We start from the raw sequence: 20,417 nt of genomic DNA, 5'->3' as shown, positions 1-20,417 counted from the left end.
TGACCGTTTTAGGGTAGGACGCGAAGAATTTCTCTTCTGATGTTTACGGTCGAATATCTGGAGCTTCTAGAGACGAAGTCTCATACGTTTTAATAAAGACGAAGACTTACTTTGAACTCCGGGGAGGAATGTCAGGATCTTTTGAACTTTATGGAAAGCTTGGACATCTTGCAATCTTTTTGACTTTTTATGCCATTCTATCTCATTCTTGACTTGGGAGGATGCTGTCACTACTATTTGTCTAATCTGAAGTACTCTGATTTTGTTCTTGCATTCAAAAGATGGAAATTATTTCGCAGCTCAGTAGAAACAAAAATTGGAAATTCGCCCAGGACTAGGACTATCTACTTCTTCATCTTGACATCTACTGTTTAGGGACTCAACTCCAATACATCCACCCTCAATTATTGGAGACAAACTTAGGTCATTAATTTAGTCGTTTAAACAGAACACATACATTAAACCTTCGCGAATCAACTTCAATCAGGAGGTGAACTTCAATGTTTTCAACTGACATAAATCACTCGGAAAGTTTTATCACTATCTCAAAAAGAATGCTTTGTCCATTTTTTCTCATTTTGTTTGCTTCCAATCATCCCTTTATTAAACGCTCCATTCTCTCCTCAGACTCAGAAATTTGATTCCGATAACTTACTACAAAGCTCACGTACCTTCCACATAGCCAGGTTGGGCTGGTGCTGCTGTCCCTAGTGTCAAAGTTGATCGTAAAACAAATTGCCTAATGCGATTCTGCACCACAGTTTTTTGCTCACTCGCTGCGTTGTTCTATCATAGTTCCAATAACACAATCAATCAAACTCAGATTTTTACGCGCAAATCTCTCCGGTGAGATGAAGCTTGAGGTGAAAGCTGTGTGCGAGCGAGCTTTTTGTTTGGGGAGGAAAAAGATGAAACGAACGTCCCTAAAGAAATCTTCCAACCGATAAAGTTGGTGGCTGCAGAGAGAATGTATTGCTGGGTATGAAGAATGCCCCCACACCGAAACACAAGGTTGATGAAATCATGCTAAAATTGACAGCATGCGTTCCAGCGGTTATTTCCCTCGAGCATAATCAGGCGGCCACGAAAAGCGTGCACGACGCTGCGGTAGAATGCTTTCCATTGTCCAAACGAAGCCCGATGGGTGAAGTTTTTTGCTCAATGGAGGAAAAAGTTTTTCTATCCCCTTGCAAACTACTGTGCGGAAAATGCTCAATTCAGTGTGGGAGATTTTCTTTCTTTCGCTGCTCCTACCTCAATCAGAACGCAAACGTCCTTGCGACAAATGAGCGAGCTGAGACACAAGCAAACACACACTCACACATGTGGTGCAAATTGCTGGGTGCTGGGCTCCAGCCCAGAACGAAGATGATCATGTTTCCACGGGTGTTTGAACAATGTCTGTATGATAATTTATGCAAATCCGTCCCACTCGGCGATAATCACTATGGCGGTCCCACCAACAAAGCTCCCGGCTCGAGCGAGCGCAAACGTATCGCAACGTTTATGTAAAGCAGTTGTTTCAACGGGGCGGCGTTGAAGCGTGCCGGGAATGTGAATTTCGTATTCGCGAAACATTCATTGGCACCAAAACGTTCCTTCGAAAAAAGGGATATTATGTGGCCAGCAAATTTGAGTTCCCGGCAAACTCCCAAAATGAACCAAAGGACGAAATGGGGGTCGCTTTCGTTCGCCGCTTTGCTGCCAAAGTGGTCAGCGATTAATTGGATGCCGCGTGCCCGCGCGGCCAGCAACCGCGCGATGAAAGCTGGCAGATAGCGAGGCCCAAAACGAGCTCGAATTACGGCACCTAGGGTTTAATCGAATCGAGTTGAATGAGATTTCCCGTCGGGTTGTGAAGCGTGTGTTTTTTGTTTGTTGTGCGGCTTGTTCTTGCCAAGATTTGCATGCGTATTCGCACCAGGGCAACGGGACACAGACGCATAACTGTGAATGAAGGCTCCCCGTGAACGGGCGCGGCCAGGGTGCGTTTCATTTTACATAGTCCGCCAGTGGTCCTCGGGCAGGGCCAGGCGAGATCAGCTGCCCGCTACGATTGGAGCACACCCTCTACAGGCACTAGCTACAGTGTGAGAAATTTGTGTAAGCACAAGGATATTTGTAATTCAATTTATTTTAGGATTAATTCATGTCTAATTATTGCTATTTCAATTGAGACAATGAATATGAAGTGATTAAATTGGAATATGTAAGAGAGATATCTTGGCGGAATATGCGACACAAATTTTGATTTTCTTTGGTTCAAATTTAATATCCTTTAATGCTTCCTAAATGGCAGAAAAGAAATGTAAACAACGGCCACATAGCTATCCAAGTTGAAAACTAGAAGCTTATCTTGTAATTATAGCTTGCCACCAACTAAAGCACTTCAAACTTTCTACTAGCATACGCTGGGATACTTGGCTTCTTCACATTATTCTGCGCAAAGTATACAAAAATCTAGAGCCGATATATTTTAAATTTTGTACATCATCTTTAAAGCAATAATGTGAATCATTCCAATTAAATCGTTATCGAAACTCCATTTGCCGAGCAAATATGTGTGCCCTTATAAGAACGTCGCCCACTGTAGAACGATTAGCAAGCAAGCAAGCGGGAAAAGCAAGGGTGAAAAGTGCTGTGATTAATGCGCGTACTCACGAGACCCCAACGGGCATTGATACTTGAGTGCCGGATCAACCGGTTGCGCAGTCGTTTTTTATGATTTTTATGGACAGAAGACGAAACGAAACGTAACGGGACGATGCCTCCCAGTGCTCGGTGTGTTTTTTTAATTTAATTATAGTTCTTACACACTCGACTCGGGAGAATCCAAACGGCTCTTTGCCGAAGGGCAAAGCAGAGCTTTTGTCTTGTGAGCTTCCTTCTAGGCCATAGTTTTTCAAGAGAACCCTCTCGGGTTAGCTTTCGTGAGCATTATGAATAGATAATTTTATTAACCTCTTCCTGTCTGTCGGATGGGTAGCGCGAACGGACATGAACCAGCTATTCTAATGCACAATTTGTTTTGCTTCCTCTCTCTCTCTCTCTCTCCCTCTAGGTGACGTGTTGTCAGGTGTTTGTTTCGTCGGTCAGCTGGACACACACTCACTGGCCATGTTTCTGCTGATACCGCTCGTCATCTACCTCTCGATCGGAGGAATCTTCCTGTTGGCCGGATTTGTGTCCCTCTTCCGCATTCGCACCGTCATGAAGCACGACGGCACCAGGACGGACAAACTGGAACGATTAATGCTGCGGATCGGGTTCTTCAGCGGACTGTTCATCCTGCCGTCGCTCGGCTATCTCGCCTGCCTGTTCTACGAGTACTATCACTTCGACGATTGGATGATCCAGTGGAACAGACAGATGTGCAAGATCTTCTCGATCCCGTGCCCGGCCGCTCGGCATGGCCCCCCCGATCCGAAGCCCATCTTCCACATCTACATGGTGAAGTACGTCTGCTCGATGCTGGTCGGGGTGACGTCGAGTGTGTGGCTGTGGTCCGGCAAGACCGTCGTCAGCTGGCGGCAGTTTGCCGAACGGCTCCAGGGAAAGGACACGCGGAGCCGCGGTGCGTACGTCTAGTAGAGGGTAACGCGGGTGCGTATCGTCGCCCATCATCCGGCGGTGCGCATTACCGCGCGAGTCATTAGGTTTTAGGAAGAGGCGTCACCATCATCATCACCATCATCATACCCCCCATCCTCATGTTGCACGATCACCAGGAACGGTAGGTTAAACGTCCGGAACGCTTCTGCGGAAGACTTCCCTGACTCCATATTCACCGCCCATCATCATCACCCCATTCATTGCACACCATCCGACTCAACCGAACGCCTCAAAAGCTGACATTAAACCCCGCAGCAGCATGGTAGGAGCAGGATTTGGGCTGCTCCTACTGGAGAATTAAATAGACAGAAGGAGAAGGGAGATAGATCGCATAGATAAGATATGTTTCGTTCGAGGTTAATTTTGCGAATGACCAAATATCTGTGTAGGTACGCATCGTGAACGCTTGAACGCAGAGAATGCATTTAGAACTTACTAATTTGCTGCTGCTTAGTATACATTGCGGTATATATATATACATTGTACAGGTAGTAGAGTGGCTTCTGTCTCTAAGTATTGTGTATCGCTGACAGCAGCTCCCTTCGCATAATGATGTTAGCTTACATTGGGACCGCTATCCTCTGTGCCGCTTAAACTCACTCAATTACTCGAGGTGATAGGAAGTGTACCAAGCGAAGGAGAGCGCACGCGTTGCGAACGAAGGAACAGGACGTTACGTGCGTTATGTGATGCATTTCAAGCGCAAGCGAATGATGAGATGAGTCTACACAATCTCTCGGTTTAGGAATTCTTGAAGATACGGTACAGGGAAGGAATCATAGGTCGCAGCCAGATACACAAATGAGCAAAAAATAAGCGCAATGACACATTTTTTTAATCTCAATTACAAAGCTTAGTATCGCTTAGTGATGCAATGTAACGCATGTAAAGGTTTTACGTTAACTTTAATGGTTAACTTCCTTCACATTTGTTTTTAAAATGTTAATAGAACATCAACTAAATATTTTATTTTGATCAACAAAAAGTTTCAGCTGTCATTTTCACTTATTTTCCGCCCTTTGTGTGTTCAGGATGCGACCTGGCAGTAGACGTTAAATAGTGAACAGGGAGGTAATAACGTACGAATGTTTCGTATCGCGGAAATGCATTTGTGTGTAAGAATAAGTAAACTAGATTCTATAGCTGTACCATACCTACCTTCGTGCTACCCCTTAGTGCTAGTAGCGTATATTCGTAAGTAGTTTGTAACATTCGCGTCAATCCTTCCCCGATCACCGATTTCCAAGCGGATCTGTATCAGTGGACGATCGCCCTGTACATACATAGAACGTTAGGTAAGACCAGCTAAGTATAGTGCGAAAGGAAGATTCGAATTTGCCTAGATAAAATGATGCAGCCACCATGATTGAGGAGAATGTGGTGCTTTAAACTAGTTAGGGGAACGCTCCATAAACGCGCCTGCGAGCACTGTTAGCATTGGGTTAGGTTCCGGTTTTAGGTCGTCCCGAAATGCGGTAGCACAGATCTTCTAATTTGCTCGTAAACCACCCCGTTCGTAAAGCGTCAAATCCTGCAGAAGGATCTCTTCACTGGATTAGGCACGAGCGTACAAAAGCTGCTCTCATGCAATGATGAAATGTGACCCGGATCTCGCTTCTTCAACCCCATTATCTATCCAGCCGGTCGCCGTTTAAAGCAGCATTCGCTAAAGGAGGATGCTAACTAGCTTCAACCTTCCTATCGTCACTAATTGGGGCACAATTCGAAGCGTGGTGCCTATGACAATCTTGGAGACACCACACACAACACGTACCAAATTCGCGTACCATTATTGCGTCCAAAAACGCCCTTGCCGTTGCAAGTATCTGTCATTACACTGTCCACGAGTTCACGCGAAATTGTTCACTTGGAACGTTCGTAAGAACAATCGTCGCGCTCGTGGAGCACCGAATCTAGCACCGAAAACCCAATCGTTGTCATACATGAATATTAATGACAGTGTAAGCCATTATCGGTGGGTTATGTGGTTCGGTTTGGTCGGTCTAGGCATCCACTTCCAGCTAGTCTTTGCACCGCAGAGAGCTTTTCCCGGTACCGATTCTAAGCCGGTCAAGGATGCTGAGCTATCTGGGTCGGGTGCGATACACTCCGGATCCCTGGCACGTGCGTACGTGTGCGTCTCATTATGCTGGTCTAGTTTGTGATTTGAGATTCCGATAGTGTCACATCGTACGCGCCCTGCGCCGGAGGTTACGTATGCTGCGTAGCACACCTGCGTAACGCCCGGATCCCTTCAGCGTGACAGAACAAGAATTGTAATTGGATGCGACCGTGGAAGCTTTCACCTCGGCCTCCCCATCGCAGGGAGTCATTAATTATCCGAAGCAGATTATATTTGCCGTACAGCTTAGAATCCAAGGGGAGGATGGAAAGGATCTTACGCTGGGAAGTAAATTTTCGGTCGCGCGCGCGCTACGACGGTGCGGTTTTGTGATTGTAAAGTGGTGTGTCCTTTCCAACCACCAGGTCCACGTGTCTAGGCAACTTAATTAATCATCGCGCCGACATCAGCTGCTCGGAAAAGCGTTCGGGGAAATTTAAAAACAAAACCACATCCGTACTAGAGCAACAGCAAGAGCGATTCCTCCTAGGTGGAGAGATCGTTTGAGCTTTGACCAAGCAGTCGTTGCCTTGCCAACCCCAAGAAGTCATACAATAATTTTTCAATTAACGATTAACCTTCCGGGGGGAACCTTTTCCGAGGGAGCTGTACGGTGGTCGGTGTACAATGGCCACATGTTCGCATGATTACTTACGCAGGAGGGAACTTCTAGCTCTCCTCATGGATGTCCTTTTTTGTTGGGCTATTTTCGGTGCCGGAAATCAACCAGTGAAAGGCAACCTCAATTGTCGAGGATTCGTCCCATGCCCACCATCCTCCACACGGCAAAACCGGAGGATAAGTGCCTCAAAGTGACGTGATAAATTAATGCCCAGTATTACGAACGACGACGACAACCGGGAGGGGCGATGAGACGTTAAGGGCGGCGAGTGGTTGTTTAATTTTGCATCGTCCCCGTTAGAAATGGCACATGAAATGGATAATGAAACGAGCCATGAAAATTAAAATGCAAAGTACACCGAAGAAAGACAGCGCACTAATCCGCTCGCTCGCGCCGCACAGACCGAGGGCATTCACTCGCCATGGAGATACAGTGGAGACTACATCGTCCAACAATTTTTGAGTTGGTGTATTTTTGTTTTCATGAATCCTCCGTCCTTCCTGTTGCTTCGAGGTTTTCTCTTGCTCGGGGGTCGCCATTGGTCCGGGTGGACCTCGGATCTGATGTGCGCGTACTTGTACGCCCCGCAGCATCGTATCGGTTGACGGCAAATAAAATTGTGTTTATGTTTTTAATTTAATTTTACGATTATTGCTGCTGGTGGTGCTGGCTTGTGTGTGTTTTTCTTTTTTTTTTGCCGTCTTCTGCTGTTGCCTCTCTCACTCACTCGGATCGCTTTATGAGATTCAGATTTGCGCGAGTCCTTCTGGCCGCTCTTCGCCGAGGATTTTTGCTCACCGGATGACACACCGGTCTCGTGGTAGTTGGCATTCCGATGCAAAAATGTTGCTTTATTACATAGCAATATGCAACCGTTCGCTTCAGGGCTGATGCTTGGAGCTGGATCAGAAACGGGGGAGGGAGAGGGCTTCCCCGGGTTTTTGTTTTTCGTGCGTAATAAAATAAACATTTCGCCTGCATCCTTTTGACACTGATGAAGCTATTCAAACTATTAAGCTTATAGTCTGGTCTTAAAGTGATGCTTGTTGTGTATAAATTTTAAGCAAAGATTTTTTAATGAAGTTGCTTGCTCTTCAGAGCATCGTAGCGTATTCAAGTTTACCGGACGAAGCAATCCTTTCCGATCAGCTTATTGTCACCTCTGTTTGTAGCTCAGTAGAAGGAACACTCTTCATCGAAATCGAAATTACAAGTGAATATTCCCCCGTAGCATTTTTTTTTTTATTTTTAATAGTTTTGTTTTTCACAAGCCACAAAATTTAGTTGCAAACGAGAAAACGCTTTCATCCCCCACTTCCCATCAGTAGCATGCGGTGCAGATATTTTTAACTCGACAGTTCAAAACAAAACACTTCAAATATAAAAAATAAAACCCCTCGCGAACGGCACGAAAACTAGTGAAGAGCTGGTAAACCTTCGTTAAGGATGTTTGCGGTGTCGTGTCGCTCGTTTCCTAAACAAAAAGGCTATCTTCGCTCAGTACCGCTGTCGAACGGAGCCTCGGAGAATCCTCTCGAGGAAAGCTATCTTTTACTATCGTTGCTTACGTTTATTTCACCAACTTTTTTTTTTAAACTTTGAACAAAAAGTAAGGACGAAGATTGCGATTTCTTTTCAAACACAGCTTCTCGTCAGCTAGCCGAGCGTGAGGTTGACGACGGACGGACGGGTTTTGTTCGTTGCCTGCGCGAACTCAATCAATTCTCAAGAGGGTTTCGGGGTTCCCCACGTTTGGAAGGCCCGTCGATAGTGGATCGTTCTGTCATTGGCAGGCAAACAAAATTGTGTCCCTTTCTCAACTTCAAGGCTATTGCTTGAAGTTGCTGCTCCACCCCAGCAGCTCGAAGGACTCAAAAAGGTAAACAGATGCACAGATTTCCTTCCATTTCGTTCCCCCGACTTCTCATGAGTGTGTTGACTGAGACTGCTTCTGCTTGCTCGGTCGCCATCCGGACATTTCGGAAGAAGGACATTCGTGCACACACACACACACGCACCACAAAACCTATCACTCGCTACGGCAAACCTTCTTGAAATTGGAATTGATTTCCTTCAAGTGTGAAACTACCGACAGCGTGATGGAGCACCGTAGCTCAGATTTCATATTTACATGCAACAACAAAAAAAAAGCGGATTAATTTGTAAGCGATGAATGACGACTTCTTCGACCCTTCTCCGAATATCTTCCTCCAAATGGGTTCGATTAATTTTCCCGAGCAACAAACAAAAAAACTTTTCCCATCTTTACGCCAATCGTACCCATTCCCATCCAACTCATTTTTTCTCCCCATTCGAACGAGGGAAGTGATCGCGATAATGGGCGATTTCTCTCCTGGGATCAATAAATAAATTTTTATCTTCACCATTGCGGCAAAACAAAAAAAAAACCTTCGTCCCTTTATTCGTATCTTGGTGCAGATGAGCTGAAGCAGAGAGAAGGGCGAACACTTCTCAAAAGCACAAGCAAAGGGAACGGTTCGTCCTGGTGTGTCGCGTAAATGGGCGAGTTCCTTGCCGACGTATTTATTTTTGCCCCGCGAACCAGTTTTTGGTGTGTTTTGCTGTGTTTTGCCTACGTTTATTAAAATAGTTATGCGACGCGTGAAGATAAATGCCTATTAGAAACGCACGTCTGCTCTGCTTTACATCAGACTCAAGAGAGAGAGCATTTATTTACATGAATATACATAATGTCCAGGTTATACAAGTATCAACCATTTGACGTTTGTCGGTTAGTTCCTAACTGTCAGTTCGATCCACCAACAATGCCACCCCAGTGGCGGTGCAAATAAATCAACCCTCGTCTTGTAAAGGAAATTGGAACACTTCTGCAGGATTGACGTCCCATCGAACCGGAACAAAAAAGCTAAGGTCCAAACGGACAAACTTGTTTCGATTACCCGATTTTTGTTAATGCTTTTACAACTATCTGCCAACGATTGTTATGCTTCCCGTAACACCCAAACCTCGACCAACTTCTTCACAGCAGAAGATTTCACTTTATTATACCTTCCATAACGATTTGTCAATTCACGATCAGCAGTTCCTGGTCGATTCGCTAAGGGAGCCCGACAAAGTTGGGTTCGGTTTTCGTTAAAGTAAGCGTCCGCCGAGAGGAAACAGAAATCAAAATATTGTTATTTAAAAAGGGGGAAAAGGAACAAAGAAATCGCCCTGCGTGTGTTGTTGTGCTTCAAACAAATGCCAAATAGTCGATCAACCGAACAATTTTGATCGGTTGTAGCTACAGTATCTCCATATATCGCTACTAGCCGGGGAAGATGTCCCCCAAACTGTGCAGCAGGAGTGTATCGTTTACCGCTAGTGATTAAGTTAAAGAGGTTGCTCTTCTTTTACCCACGAGCTCCGTAGCGCGTTGCGGATGAAATTAAGCGCGAACAGGAACAGAGAAAATTTAATTGTTAAACAATGTGTCATAAAATGTAAATGCTGATATGTTGAACACCGTGGGGCCCTTCTCCCCGCTCGTGTAATGATTCGCTTTTTCAGCATTTGCCTTTCATGTAGTCATTAATTTAGATTTCGTTAGCCGGATCCGGCCGGCCTGATGCTCATGTTACGGGGTGGAAAAACCGCCAGCCCCTCCCAGTTTGGTGTGATTTTTTTTGTTACGACAAAAACAGAGTTGATGAATTCTGAAGGCTTCGCGAGCACTTAGCAGGAAAATTCAAACAAAAACAAAACTCATCAACACCAACTCGGGCCGGGTTTACCCGTCACCCGCTCCATGGCATGGTGTGTTGGTGTGGGAAAGCGTGTCTCCGGTGTCCACCGGGCCGAATGTTTCTATACATACACACATATTGTACAAACAGCAAACATTATACATTAAACGAACGAACGAGTAAGAAAAGCTATTCTAGAATCGAGTAACGGAAGCGTTGGCGGCGCGTCAGTTTGTACATTAAATAAGTGAAGCAAAAAAGCAGCAAAACGTGGCAGCAAGCAAACGCGCCTGACTATAAATAATACTATTATACATATACAGACACACAAACCATACTCTATAGGCAAGGGAAACAATGCTCGTGGTGACTAAGATAATGACAAGAAAGTGTACATCGGATAAAGTGACAGGCAAACGCGCATCAAAAATATGAACTATTAGAAGAATCTTTATACCGTGTGTTGTGTTTCGTCCGTTTTTTTTGCAAGACGATCGTTTGCATGAAAGAAATTCTTCCACTCTTCTCGCGAGGAGGAGCCTAACACGCATTCCTTAGAGCATAAGCACGCCCGTCTAGGACGAGGCAAACTTCCAATTCTCTCTTGCCCGTTGTCACCGGCCGTAGAAGAGGCCACCGGTTGGTGAGGGCACGAGGAGGAATGACATTCTTTCCAAACCTCCGGGATCCGTGTGCCAATGTTGATCGAAAAATAATGTCTGCCCCGTGTTGTTGAGAATTCTTGTCGGTGTCCACCGGTGTAGTTTGTCGTCGTTGCTTCTTCGACATGTTGGGCGTGCGCATCGCTGAAATGTGTTTATTTTAAGCGATAAATAGCTTTGGTTCGCTTGGTTTAAATTCTTTTTCTTTTATTTTACGGAGTTTTTGGATTTTTTTTGATAGTTTTTGAAACATACTATTAACCAGAGATTTTATCCGAAAGCAAAGCAAAAAAGAAGGTAAGTTAAAGTTTAATCTTACATCCTTTTAATAAGTCTTATTACTCTCTTTTAAATTTGACAATTTTTGGAATACCTAAGAATAACTACCGGATATCAAATCCCATCCAGACCGCCTCACCGTACGGAGGACTGATTATCCTGCTAATGGTGAAATCAAGTCACAGAAAGCTAGAAATAGCAGGCCGTCACCTCTTGAGTCTTGTAGCGCCAAAGATGAAGGATAAGGATAGCTAAGACTTCCTGAAGTCGGGAAAGCTTCGAAAACGACCTTGTTTTTCTAATAAAGAAAGCTCAGAATGATAATCGGGGATCTATTCTCGTGCTGAGATGTGTTGCGGACGATGCACCTCAGTACAAGGATCGATTCCTGGCTATCAAACTGGCTGCTCTTTGCTGGGAAATAAAATCAGAACAATATTTAGCTGGAATGTTTAGCTAGCTGTTGAATATCTGGAGATCTCGTAATTATTTGCTACATTGGCACTGCAATTTCGAAAGGCTTCGGCTTCGTCTTCCTTGGCACTACAACCTCGAGTGGTCTCGGCCTGCCATTTCTGGCTTTCTGTGACTTAATTTTACCTGAAGTAAAGTAGTCAGCCTTACGTACGGGGAGGCGGTCTGGATGGGATTTGAACCCCGGCCCAGCCGTGTGAAGACCGGCACCCCTGTCACCTCGGTCACCGGACCACCTTATAAATAAAGCTCAGAACGATAGTCAGCGATCTATTCTCGGACGGAGGTGTGTGTCCTTGTTTAAGGATAACGATACTCCTCAATACAAAGATCGGTCCCTGGCTATCAATCTGACTCCTTCCTCGCTTTTAATTATCTAGAGACCTTCTACTTCTCTTCTAAATTGGCACTGCGTCTTTTAAAGCTCTCTCGGCCTGCCATTTCTTGTCTTCTTTGACTTGATTTTACGCTTAACTGGAGAGTTAGTCCTGCTAATGGGGAGGTGATCTGAAGGTGATCCTTAAAAGGATTTAAACATATTTCTTTACTTTAAATGGCTTTAAATGACTAACTATAAAGCTAATCAATATTTTGAGTAACTCTCAAAGAATAAGGACTTTACTGCCTTTTATCAAGCTTGAAAAATGAGTCTAATGCTTTAGAGACTCATTTGTCGATGCTTAGTTCCCATCTAACTAAAAAAAAAAAAACCTTTGGACACAGCCAATTCACTGTCCCGTTATTTTAAAAATGAACAATTGATTCGGAATTTTTTTTCGCAGCATTACAATACCGATGAGTGAATAATGACACGCTGCCCTTTCTTGTCAGCATCCAGTTTTGCTTATTAACAAACTTCCGAATCGAAAGCATCACATTTCCTGTACAACCATTGGAGGATAATACATTGTACTGTTGATTGGGAGATCGATATCCCCTTTTTTGATTTTATTTTACTGTGATGGGAAAACAATATTTTGCGGGTGTAATTGTTTGCGCCCAATTCGCATCCTCACTTAATTAATACTCGGAGAATATGCTAATTTAGCAGTGCAGTTTGCATACTTTTAGGCGATGATAAATATTTTGGGGGCTTTTTCCAGGTTTTTGTAATTATTTAACAATTTTTGGAGGAGATTTCATGCAGTATTTTAAAGATAGAATTACAAATTAATTTCAATAAAATCTCAATTTCCGTGTCTAGCACAAAAAAGCTAGGAGAACACATCAATTTTGAAAGCTTCGCCGGTATGGTTCTAATTATCTAAATGAAAATTTGTGTCTTTGTATTTTTTAGCAGTTTTCATGGTCCGAATGATAATATCATTAATAATTACAACAAAAAAAAAAGAAATCCATTTGGGATATCTCATTTATACTTGCACGCTTCTCAAAAATGAATTCCCTTACCGATGTGCATTTCTATTGGTAAACAAATATCAGACGAGTTCACCACTTCACTTTAAAGGATACAAAACACACACATGTATGGGAATCACAATTTTCTTTCCCAATGTGCCCGCACACACACACAAGACAGACAAACGTGAGTGGAGGAACAATCGTCTCGGGACTTGGCCGTCTCAAGAGAAATTCACTCTGCCTGGCTGAACCCCGTAACCACCTTAAAAGGTTCCATGAAAATGATAAAACGAGATTATAAATACATATTTCGCCCACGACAACTCCATTACAGGATGAAAAGCAAACACAGCAGGATTCACCGACGGATTCATGTAAAGTGCTGTGCAACAAATGAAGCCTTTAAATTCAAATATCAAGGAATTTGAGGTGGAAATCTGTGGCTTCTTTTAAATTTATAAAGAAACGCAAATTTTCCTATTTGTTGGAGGCGCTCCAAAACACCGCTTGTATGGGTGACTTGCTGCCATCTATTTGCTTCAAGTCCCCCAAGTTAGCCAGCCAAGCGAAGAACAGTCACAGTCACGTTGATTGGATTACGATTGTCACAGGCACACTAAATCATCCCAGCTCTTCACCAAAAACCGAATGACCACAACATCATACAGAAATTAAAACGAAATGACCACCTCGGGGTCGTCGTCGAAAATCGGACCCCAACTCCCCAACCGATAACGATTCTGAATTGGGCGCGAATAAAATTTTATCTCCCGCAATAGAAATATTTCATCGGAAAACCTCAAACAAATACCCACATTCCCGGTGGCGAGATTTTGGGTCACGGATTAGGACGGGCGTGTGTTCTTCCCCAAAATTCATTTCTCCACCACCAAGGCCACCAAACCTAATGCGCTTTCCTGGTTGCGCTCATCCGGTTATGCAAAATGAAGGAGGTGAAAGAGATCGAAAAAAAAAGGAATCCCAACCCAGAACAAAAAAAAAAAAGACGATATTTATATCCACAAACGATTATGCCACACACACACACACCTCCACCATAGAGAGGCGTTGTGCCAGATTGCCGCCACATAATTTCGCGCCCGGTTCACCCCAAACACATACTCTGGTCAGCCAGCCAGCCGGGTCGTTTAAGCAAGCGGGCAGGAGGGTAGGGGTTGGAGGCTGCGGTGGCGCAGCATAAATCCTTTGCCGACTGCACATTCCAAACGGTTTCGAATGCGTTTTTCCGAGTATAAAGAGCGCAACCGATCCCAGACGATGATCCAATGGGGGCGGGGAGGGTCAAATGGGGCGTTCGACTGGAAAGGACTTTAATCACCTCCCCCGGTTTCCCGGTTGGGTGCATTTTTCCAATTTCGATCGTAACGATGCATGTGAACCGACAAAAGAGAGGAAAACCAGGGAGGAGGAAAAAAAAGTAGTTAAATAAATAAATAAACCCAGCGTGTGTGTGTGTGGCTGTGACATTCGTGAAAGCAACATCACCACTCACGGGGGCTATAATCATCAGATCGTGCGTGTGTGGGCTTGTGTGTGCGATTGGTTAATTTTACTCCCAACGCCCGCCAGAATAGTAGGGGGGGGGCGGGGGGGTTATGGGGTTGATGATTATGATGATTCTGTCGATGCTCTGTTGTTGCCGCATCTTTCATAATAAAAGGCGACAAATTGCATGCACAATAGTTTAATTCGTGTGCCCCTTTAACAACCTAACGTAAGGGACAATCGAGAGAGAGAGAGAGAGAGAGAGAGAGAGAGCGAGAAAAAATGGCTTTGAAAGCTATTAGTTTTACAATCTACATGCTGTCAAACAATTCTATGAAGCCTTTTGAGATGAAAGCTTCAAACATATTTTCCCCTGCTTTTTCCAGCATCATTTGAATAGAAAATACTTTTAGACAGCTGTTAGCTGAAGCATAGAGCAAATTGATTCGCCGAACAACGCAGCACGCTACTAGAATGGCTCGGTGCGATGAAAGCATCGTTTTAATCAAAATTTATTCTACAGAACTAGTTCATGGTAGTAGCTTTCAGTGCCTGTAATGCCTGAGACGTTTCACCCGAACTCTGAACCCTGGTAATGGATGCCAATTTTTATACCCCGTAAGTGATTCTAGGCAGTGGGAAAATCATTTGAGATTCTTTAATTTGTGAAATATTGAAAAATGTTGTGTTATAATGAAAGGCAATCTTTTATTTTCTACGTACAACACACCCGTCTTGAGATAAAGTTCCTATGAAGACGCCTAAATGTATGCAATGTGCAGTACAGTGAAACGTTCAAGCGTTTTTGAACGCTTCAACCGTTGCAGGATCTTGTTTGAAACGTTTTTTTCGTTACGTTTTCCTAACGTAAAAAATATCCGGGTTCAAAGCAATTAAGCTTGTGTTATTTTTAACCTAAAAATACGCAATTCATAATCCCTTCCCATCGCGATTATTTGCTCTTCAAAACCAACTGATTGATGAGCCTGTGCACATTGCACTTGATTCAAAACTGTTCCACACACCCATTCATCCACAACTCCTAAATCACTTACCCGACCATACTACCAAGCACACCAGCACCATCGATAACCATAACAGTATAATTCTACTGACAAAATAATCTATTTCGTCATTGCCGCTGCCACCGACGAGCCGCCGGCAAATGCGGTCAAATCGGTTGTGTTGACTAAACCCCGGTGAATCTCGGGCGCCCACCTCATGCACCCCGGGCAAAGTGTGTACACATTGATTGTTTGCACCGTAATATCCCTGACTTTATAGTGAGGTGAGCGTGCGTGCTCGGTGTGCAGCAAAGCACAAACAAACATACCGCCAGTGAACGATTTTCCCGCCGAATCTTGGCCAGAATCGAAGCGGCCGCCTCTTGCCGCCTATCTCACGAAGTGTCTGCCCATGGCCAACTGCAATCCCAGCCACGCTGGCAATCGATGTTGCGGCCAGCGGTAGCATGGTAATTGGAAAATTATGCAGATTTCAAGCTATTTCGAAACATTTTCGGGAAGGCTCTCTTTGGGTTTGTTTGGTTTGAGCAGTCCAATGTGTGTGCCCGGCGAGCGTGCACCACCGAGCATCCCTCCCAGATCAGATTAATGCGAGCAGGCTGCTAGGAGGACCAGGTGTTGGCATGGGACTGCAGTCAATGTAGTTACACACTTCATTGGAATCAATTTTTCAAAGAAACTAAACTCCCAATCAATCGTCGTCAAAGCTATCGACAGGTTTATGGTGGTATTCGAGCAGAATGTAAGTCTTTCTATGAGATTTTTGGGATTTTGTAGAATATTTGGACTATGATGAAACATATTTTTCCACAAATCTTTTACAAACATACAGCATTATTAGAAAAATCTCATTTCCTTAGATAATAAAACAATTTTTTTTTAGCAATACGACCAGGCCCTTCTTTATGAATAAAAAAAAACAATATTTTCCGTTGCAAGCAAAAATAAATATTATTGTCTGGTTCTAAATGTTTAAATGAATAAGAAGCATTTTAACATGGTAAATTTTATTTTTTATAAAAATGTCAACATATTTTTCCGTTCTTTTCCATTAAAAAAACCCAAAAAACCTTTTAAAATCATTTGTTTTTTTCTTTCGCCAACGGAACCTTACAACAGTCTTACCACGTGGAACCCTTGTAGGGCTCCGAAACGTCATTTCGCTCGCCACGCCGAGAACTGTCAAACGGTTTGTTTACAACGTCTAACAATAAACGTGCTCGCGTGCTGTGCGTGCTGCCGGCATCGAATTGGTTACATTTTTGTGTTATAAAGAAGTAATTTGCCTGTTAAAACCGATAAAACATACATTCTGCTGAGTTGTGGCGTTCGTTGAATCTTTATTTATACGGAAAACAAAATGGTGGATGTAGAGCAACCGGTCGATGTGAGTGTTGAAGAGTGTAGTGTGGTGCTGTATGGTGGAATGTGTTGCTCATGTGTTTCTTTCGTTTTTATCATTTCTTTTACCGTGATTAGGTGATGGAAGAGCCGCAGAAACGTATACCGGCGAAATTTCGAAAAGAATTCGAAGACAGTACCGACAGTGAGGCCAGCTTCACCGATGAGGATGATTCGGATGAGGAGGTAAGCGTTTTCGCTTGGCGGAAGTGTCATCGAAATGGCTTTATTTCTGATTTTCTGTTCCTTCTGTTTGTTTCCTTTTTGTTCCCCGGGTGCCCCTAGCTACGACAAGCCTTCCTTCGCAACGAGCTCAAACCGGGTCTAAACGTGATAGTGCGCGAAGAAAAGCAACCGGTGAACGATGCGATACAGCTAAAAGCAGCTCTCGAATCGTGCGTCCTCAAAGTCCCATGGCTCGAGCGTATGGATCTGGTGAACGATTTGGCACCGCTCACACCCGAGCTTGCGATACAAATCGAAAAGCACGAGCAGAAGCGCGTAAACCAATTCAAGGGCAACCGAAAGATACCGTACGTCGCGCCCGAAGCCGATACCGTGCTGAACGACTTCAAGCGCGAAATTGTGTTCCACCGGCAGGCCCAGGCCGCCACCATCGAGGGCATCCGGAAGCTGCACGACCTTGGCATCGCGACCAAGCGGCCCGACGATTATTTCGCCGAGATGGCCAAATCGGACGAACACATGCAGCGCATCCGGAAGGTGTTGCTCGACAAGCAGGAAGGTATCGCGAAGTCGGAACGCATTCGGCAGCTACGCGAGCAGCGCCGTATCGGCAAGCTGATACAGCGCCAGGCGACGGAGAAGCGGGACGAGGAGCGTAGGAAAATGTTGGGCGACATTAAGAAGTTCCGCAAGGGTAAGCTGTCCAACCTTGACTTCCTGGACGATGATGACGGGCCGCGGGGTGAGTTCCGGAAGTCGGGTAAAGCGCCGGGCAAGGGTAAGAAGGGTAAGACGGTGAGCGGAAAGCGGAAGGCGCGTGATGCGAAGTTTGGTTTCGGTGGACGGAAGAAGGGCATGAAGCAGAACACAAAGGAATCGTGCATTAATGATGGCCGCCGTTGGAACAAGGGTGGAGCGGGTGGTGGTGGCGGAAAGGGTGCGAAGGGTGGCAAAGCGGGCGCCAAAAGCCGGCCGGGAAAATCGCGCCGGGCACAGATGAAGGGCGGTAAGGGTGGCGGACGTAAGAAGTGAGGGGAGCAATGACACGATTTAATGTACATTTAATGTGTATTCCGTAAGCCTTTTCTTCTCGCGTATCATAAAGATTTTCTTCTTTCTGTTCTGAAAACAAAATAAAAACATAAAATACAAAGGAAGACACGTGTTAGGGAAGCGGTTTAGCTTCAAGTTTTATAAAAAGTAGAATAACTTTTATATCTTTTTAGCATAAATATTTTAAATTTGAATTTATTTCATCTTTCTAACTCACTTTGAAGCGCTTTCAACATTCCTTTTAAGTAGTTTTGTATTCCTTCTGGCATTTATCCCCTTTTTTCCTTCACAATATCCTCCTCTGGACTTTTTCGGCTTCCCAACGATTATCTGTTAGGCCTGCAGCGTGTTTTAGGTTGAATTTGTAAAGCAAAAAAGTGGAACATAAAAACTTCCAAAGCTAATCAATGTTGGTAACACTCTTTCCTTTCCTTCTCCCCTACTCAACCCTCACTCCCACATCACTCAAGGGACTTGAACTTTCTCTTTGATGTCTCTATATCGAAGCAGCGTCAAAGGTTGGAAGTTTGGAACCTTCACAACACTCCGGGCGAAGCGGCGACTTTAATGCCCCCATGCAAACCGGTGTTTAACGAAGTGCGAAATATTAGTAATGATTAAAGCTAAGGCACCGCGGAAGTGTCCCGTTTACGGTACAATTCTAATCGATTTTACAAGTAAGTAAGTAGCGTTCGCCGTCTTCGGAAGCATACGCGGGACGTCCTTCTTTAAATTTTCCTAGGAAATGTTATAAGCATGCTGCTTGTGAGAACCTTTGCCAAGCATTTATTGGAAATCCGCGATACGGTTCACTTCGCTGTACATCAAAATACGCACGGCCCCGTGTTAAACGAAGCGTGTAGAATGATTTTGCTAACGGAGCGTTTTAAATGACTTCTGGAAGCGGAAAATTTCGTAAATTTCCGAGTAACTCGTGCATTTTTTTTTTTTTTATTAAGCCACAGGAGAGTAGCATTTCATTGCTTCTTCAGTAGCTTGATCAGCACCGATAAAGATATCACACAGAATAGACTCAAACCTTAAAGGCAAATAAATAAATATAAATATTCCTTTTTCTACAGGCCATAACAATGTGTTATTAATTCGTTTAATTAAATAATCCAAACGGGAAAGAAATCGAAAACCCATATTGAGAAACCTGGTTAAGAAAGAAATCGATACAAACCGTCTCGCTGCAGAAGTTTTTCCCTAACCGCCGTTTTAAAATTTCATCGAAAATCGACGGCTATTTCGAATGTCGAGTATTAGGAGAGCATCCAAATGAGGAAGTAACATCAACCAGCTGGGGAACAGGATCAGAATGCGCTTTCTCTTTTCAACCAACGTTATCAGTCTGCTATCAGGGTATCAAGCGCGAGAGAGCGATCAGATCGAGCACGATCAAAGCCACGCCCATATCGACCTGTACTCGTGTCCACTACAGATAAACGATCGCATCCTAGCACACAGCGATAACGCTTATCGGAGAGAAGGAGCAAACATCGATTCAGCTTCGGCGGTACCTCCTCGTTTCCATGCTCTCCTGTTACCGGAGAGACGAATTAAACACGTTTGCGATGCGATTTTTTATCTCCCCCGATCGATAAGGATCGGACGAAAAAAGAAAAAAATCTCCCAGCTGCTGTCGGCGGGATGCTCGATTTCGTACAAAATGTATCAAATCTGGCCTTGGGGGAACAGAAGAGCATCCAAATCAGAAGGTATCATCGATCTACTCCAGCTGGTAATCTAGACAAGCTCTTTCACTCATACTTTACAGGATCTAAAATCCTTTCTCCTTCTAATCGATTCTTATTGGAGGGAAAAAGAAAGCAAGCGTGGCGAAAAATTCTCATCCAAAAACCAGCCGGATCTGATTTTCTGATACCAGGAGAGCATCCAAAACCGTGGTGCCGGCGGATGCAAAATTTCTTCCAAAATTGCTCAAAACTGCCTTTTGAGTAACAGGAGAGCATCAAAATTGGGAGGCAACGGCGATCGCCCAGCTGATCCTTATCGAGCGGGGAGATTAAACATTTCATCTCACCTGTTTAATTTGCCTCTCCGACTAGGCTGCTTTCTCCTTCGCTCCGAAAAGCGCTATCGCTGTGTGTTAGGATGCGATCGTTTATCTGTAGTGGACACGAGTACAATTTGGGATGGGCGTGGCTTTGATCGTGCTCGATCTGATCGTTCTCTTGCGCTTGATTCCCTGATTGCAGACTGATAACGTTGGTTGAAAAGAGAAGGCGCATTCTAATCCTGTTCCCCAGCTGGTTGATGTTACCTCCTGATTTGAATGCTCTCCTGTTACCTGAACTACGAAAATCGGGTGCCGTTTCGGATGGTTTTTTTTGGAAGCATCTCGGAACGATTTTGCGCGATGGACGTTTTAAATTCATTTCT

At 44.3% G+C, this 20,417-nt stretch overlaps 2 protein-coding genes across 2 annotated transcripts in view; both read left to right on the top strand.

Moving 5' to 3' along the window:
• Positions 1-10,517, top strand: part of LOC118504079 (frizzled) — a 230,268-nt gene extending 219,751 nt beyond the window's left edge. The window contains exon 5 of the mRNA XM_036038145.1: positions 3,062-10,517. Within this exon, the coding sequence (XP_035894038.1) occupies positions 3,062-3,588 (527 nt within the window). The 3' untranslated portion in view covers positions 3,589-10,517. The remainder of the gene's footprint in view (positions 1-3,061) is intronic.
• Positions 10,518-16,529: 6,012 nt separating this feature from the next.
• LOC118504096 (probable rRNA-processing protein EBP2 homolog) lies at positions 16,530-18,205 on the top strand. The gene is made up of 3 exons (XM_036038179.1): positions 16,530-16,758; positions 16,851-16,958; positions 17,058-18,205. Exons 1-3 carry the CDS (start codon positions 16,732-16,734, stop codon positions 17,988-17,990), a joined length of 1,068 nt encoding a protein of 355 aa, XP_035894072.1. The 5' UTR covers positions 16,530-16,731; the 3' UTR covers positions 17,991-18,205.
• The last annotated feature ends 2,212 nt before the right edge of the window (positions 18,206-20,417 follow it).

This window comes from Anopheles stephensi, chromosome 2, assembly GCF_013141755.1.
Source record: "Anopheles stephensi strain Indian chromosome 2, UCI_ANSTEP_V1.0, whole genome shotgun sequence".
Classification (NCBI taxonomy): Eukaryota; Metazoa; Arthropoda; class Insecta; order Diptera; family Culicidae; genus Anopheles; species Anopheles stephensi.
Note: the sequence above shows the minus strand (reverse complement) of the source record. Positions and strands in the feature narration are given on the sequence as shown.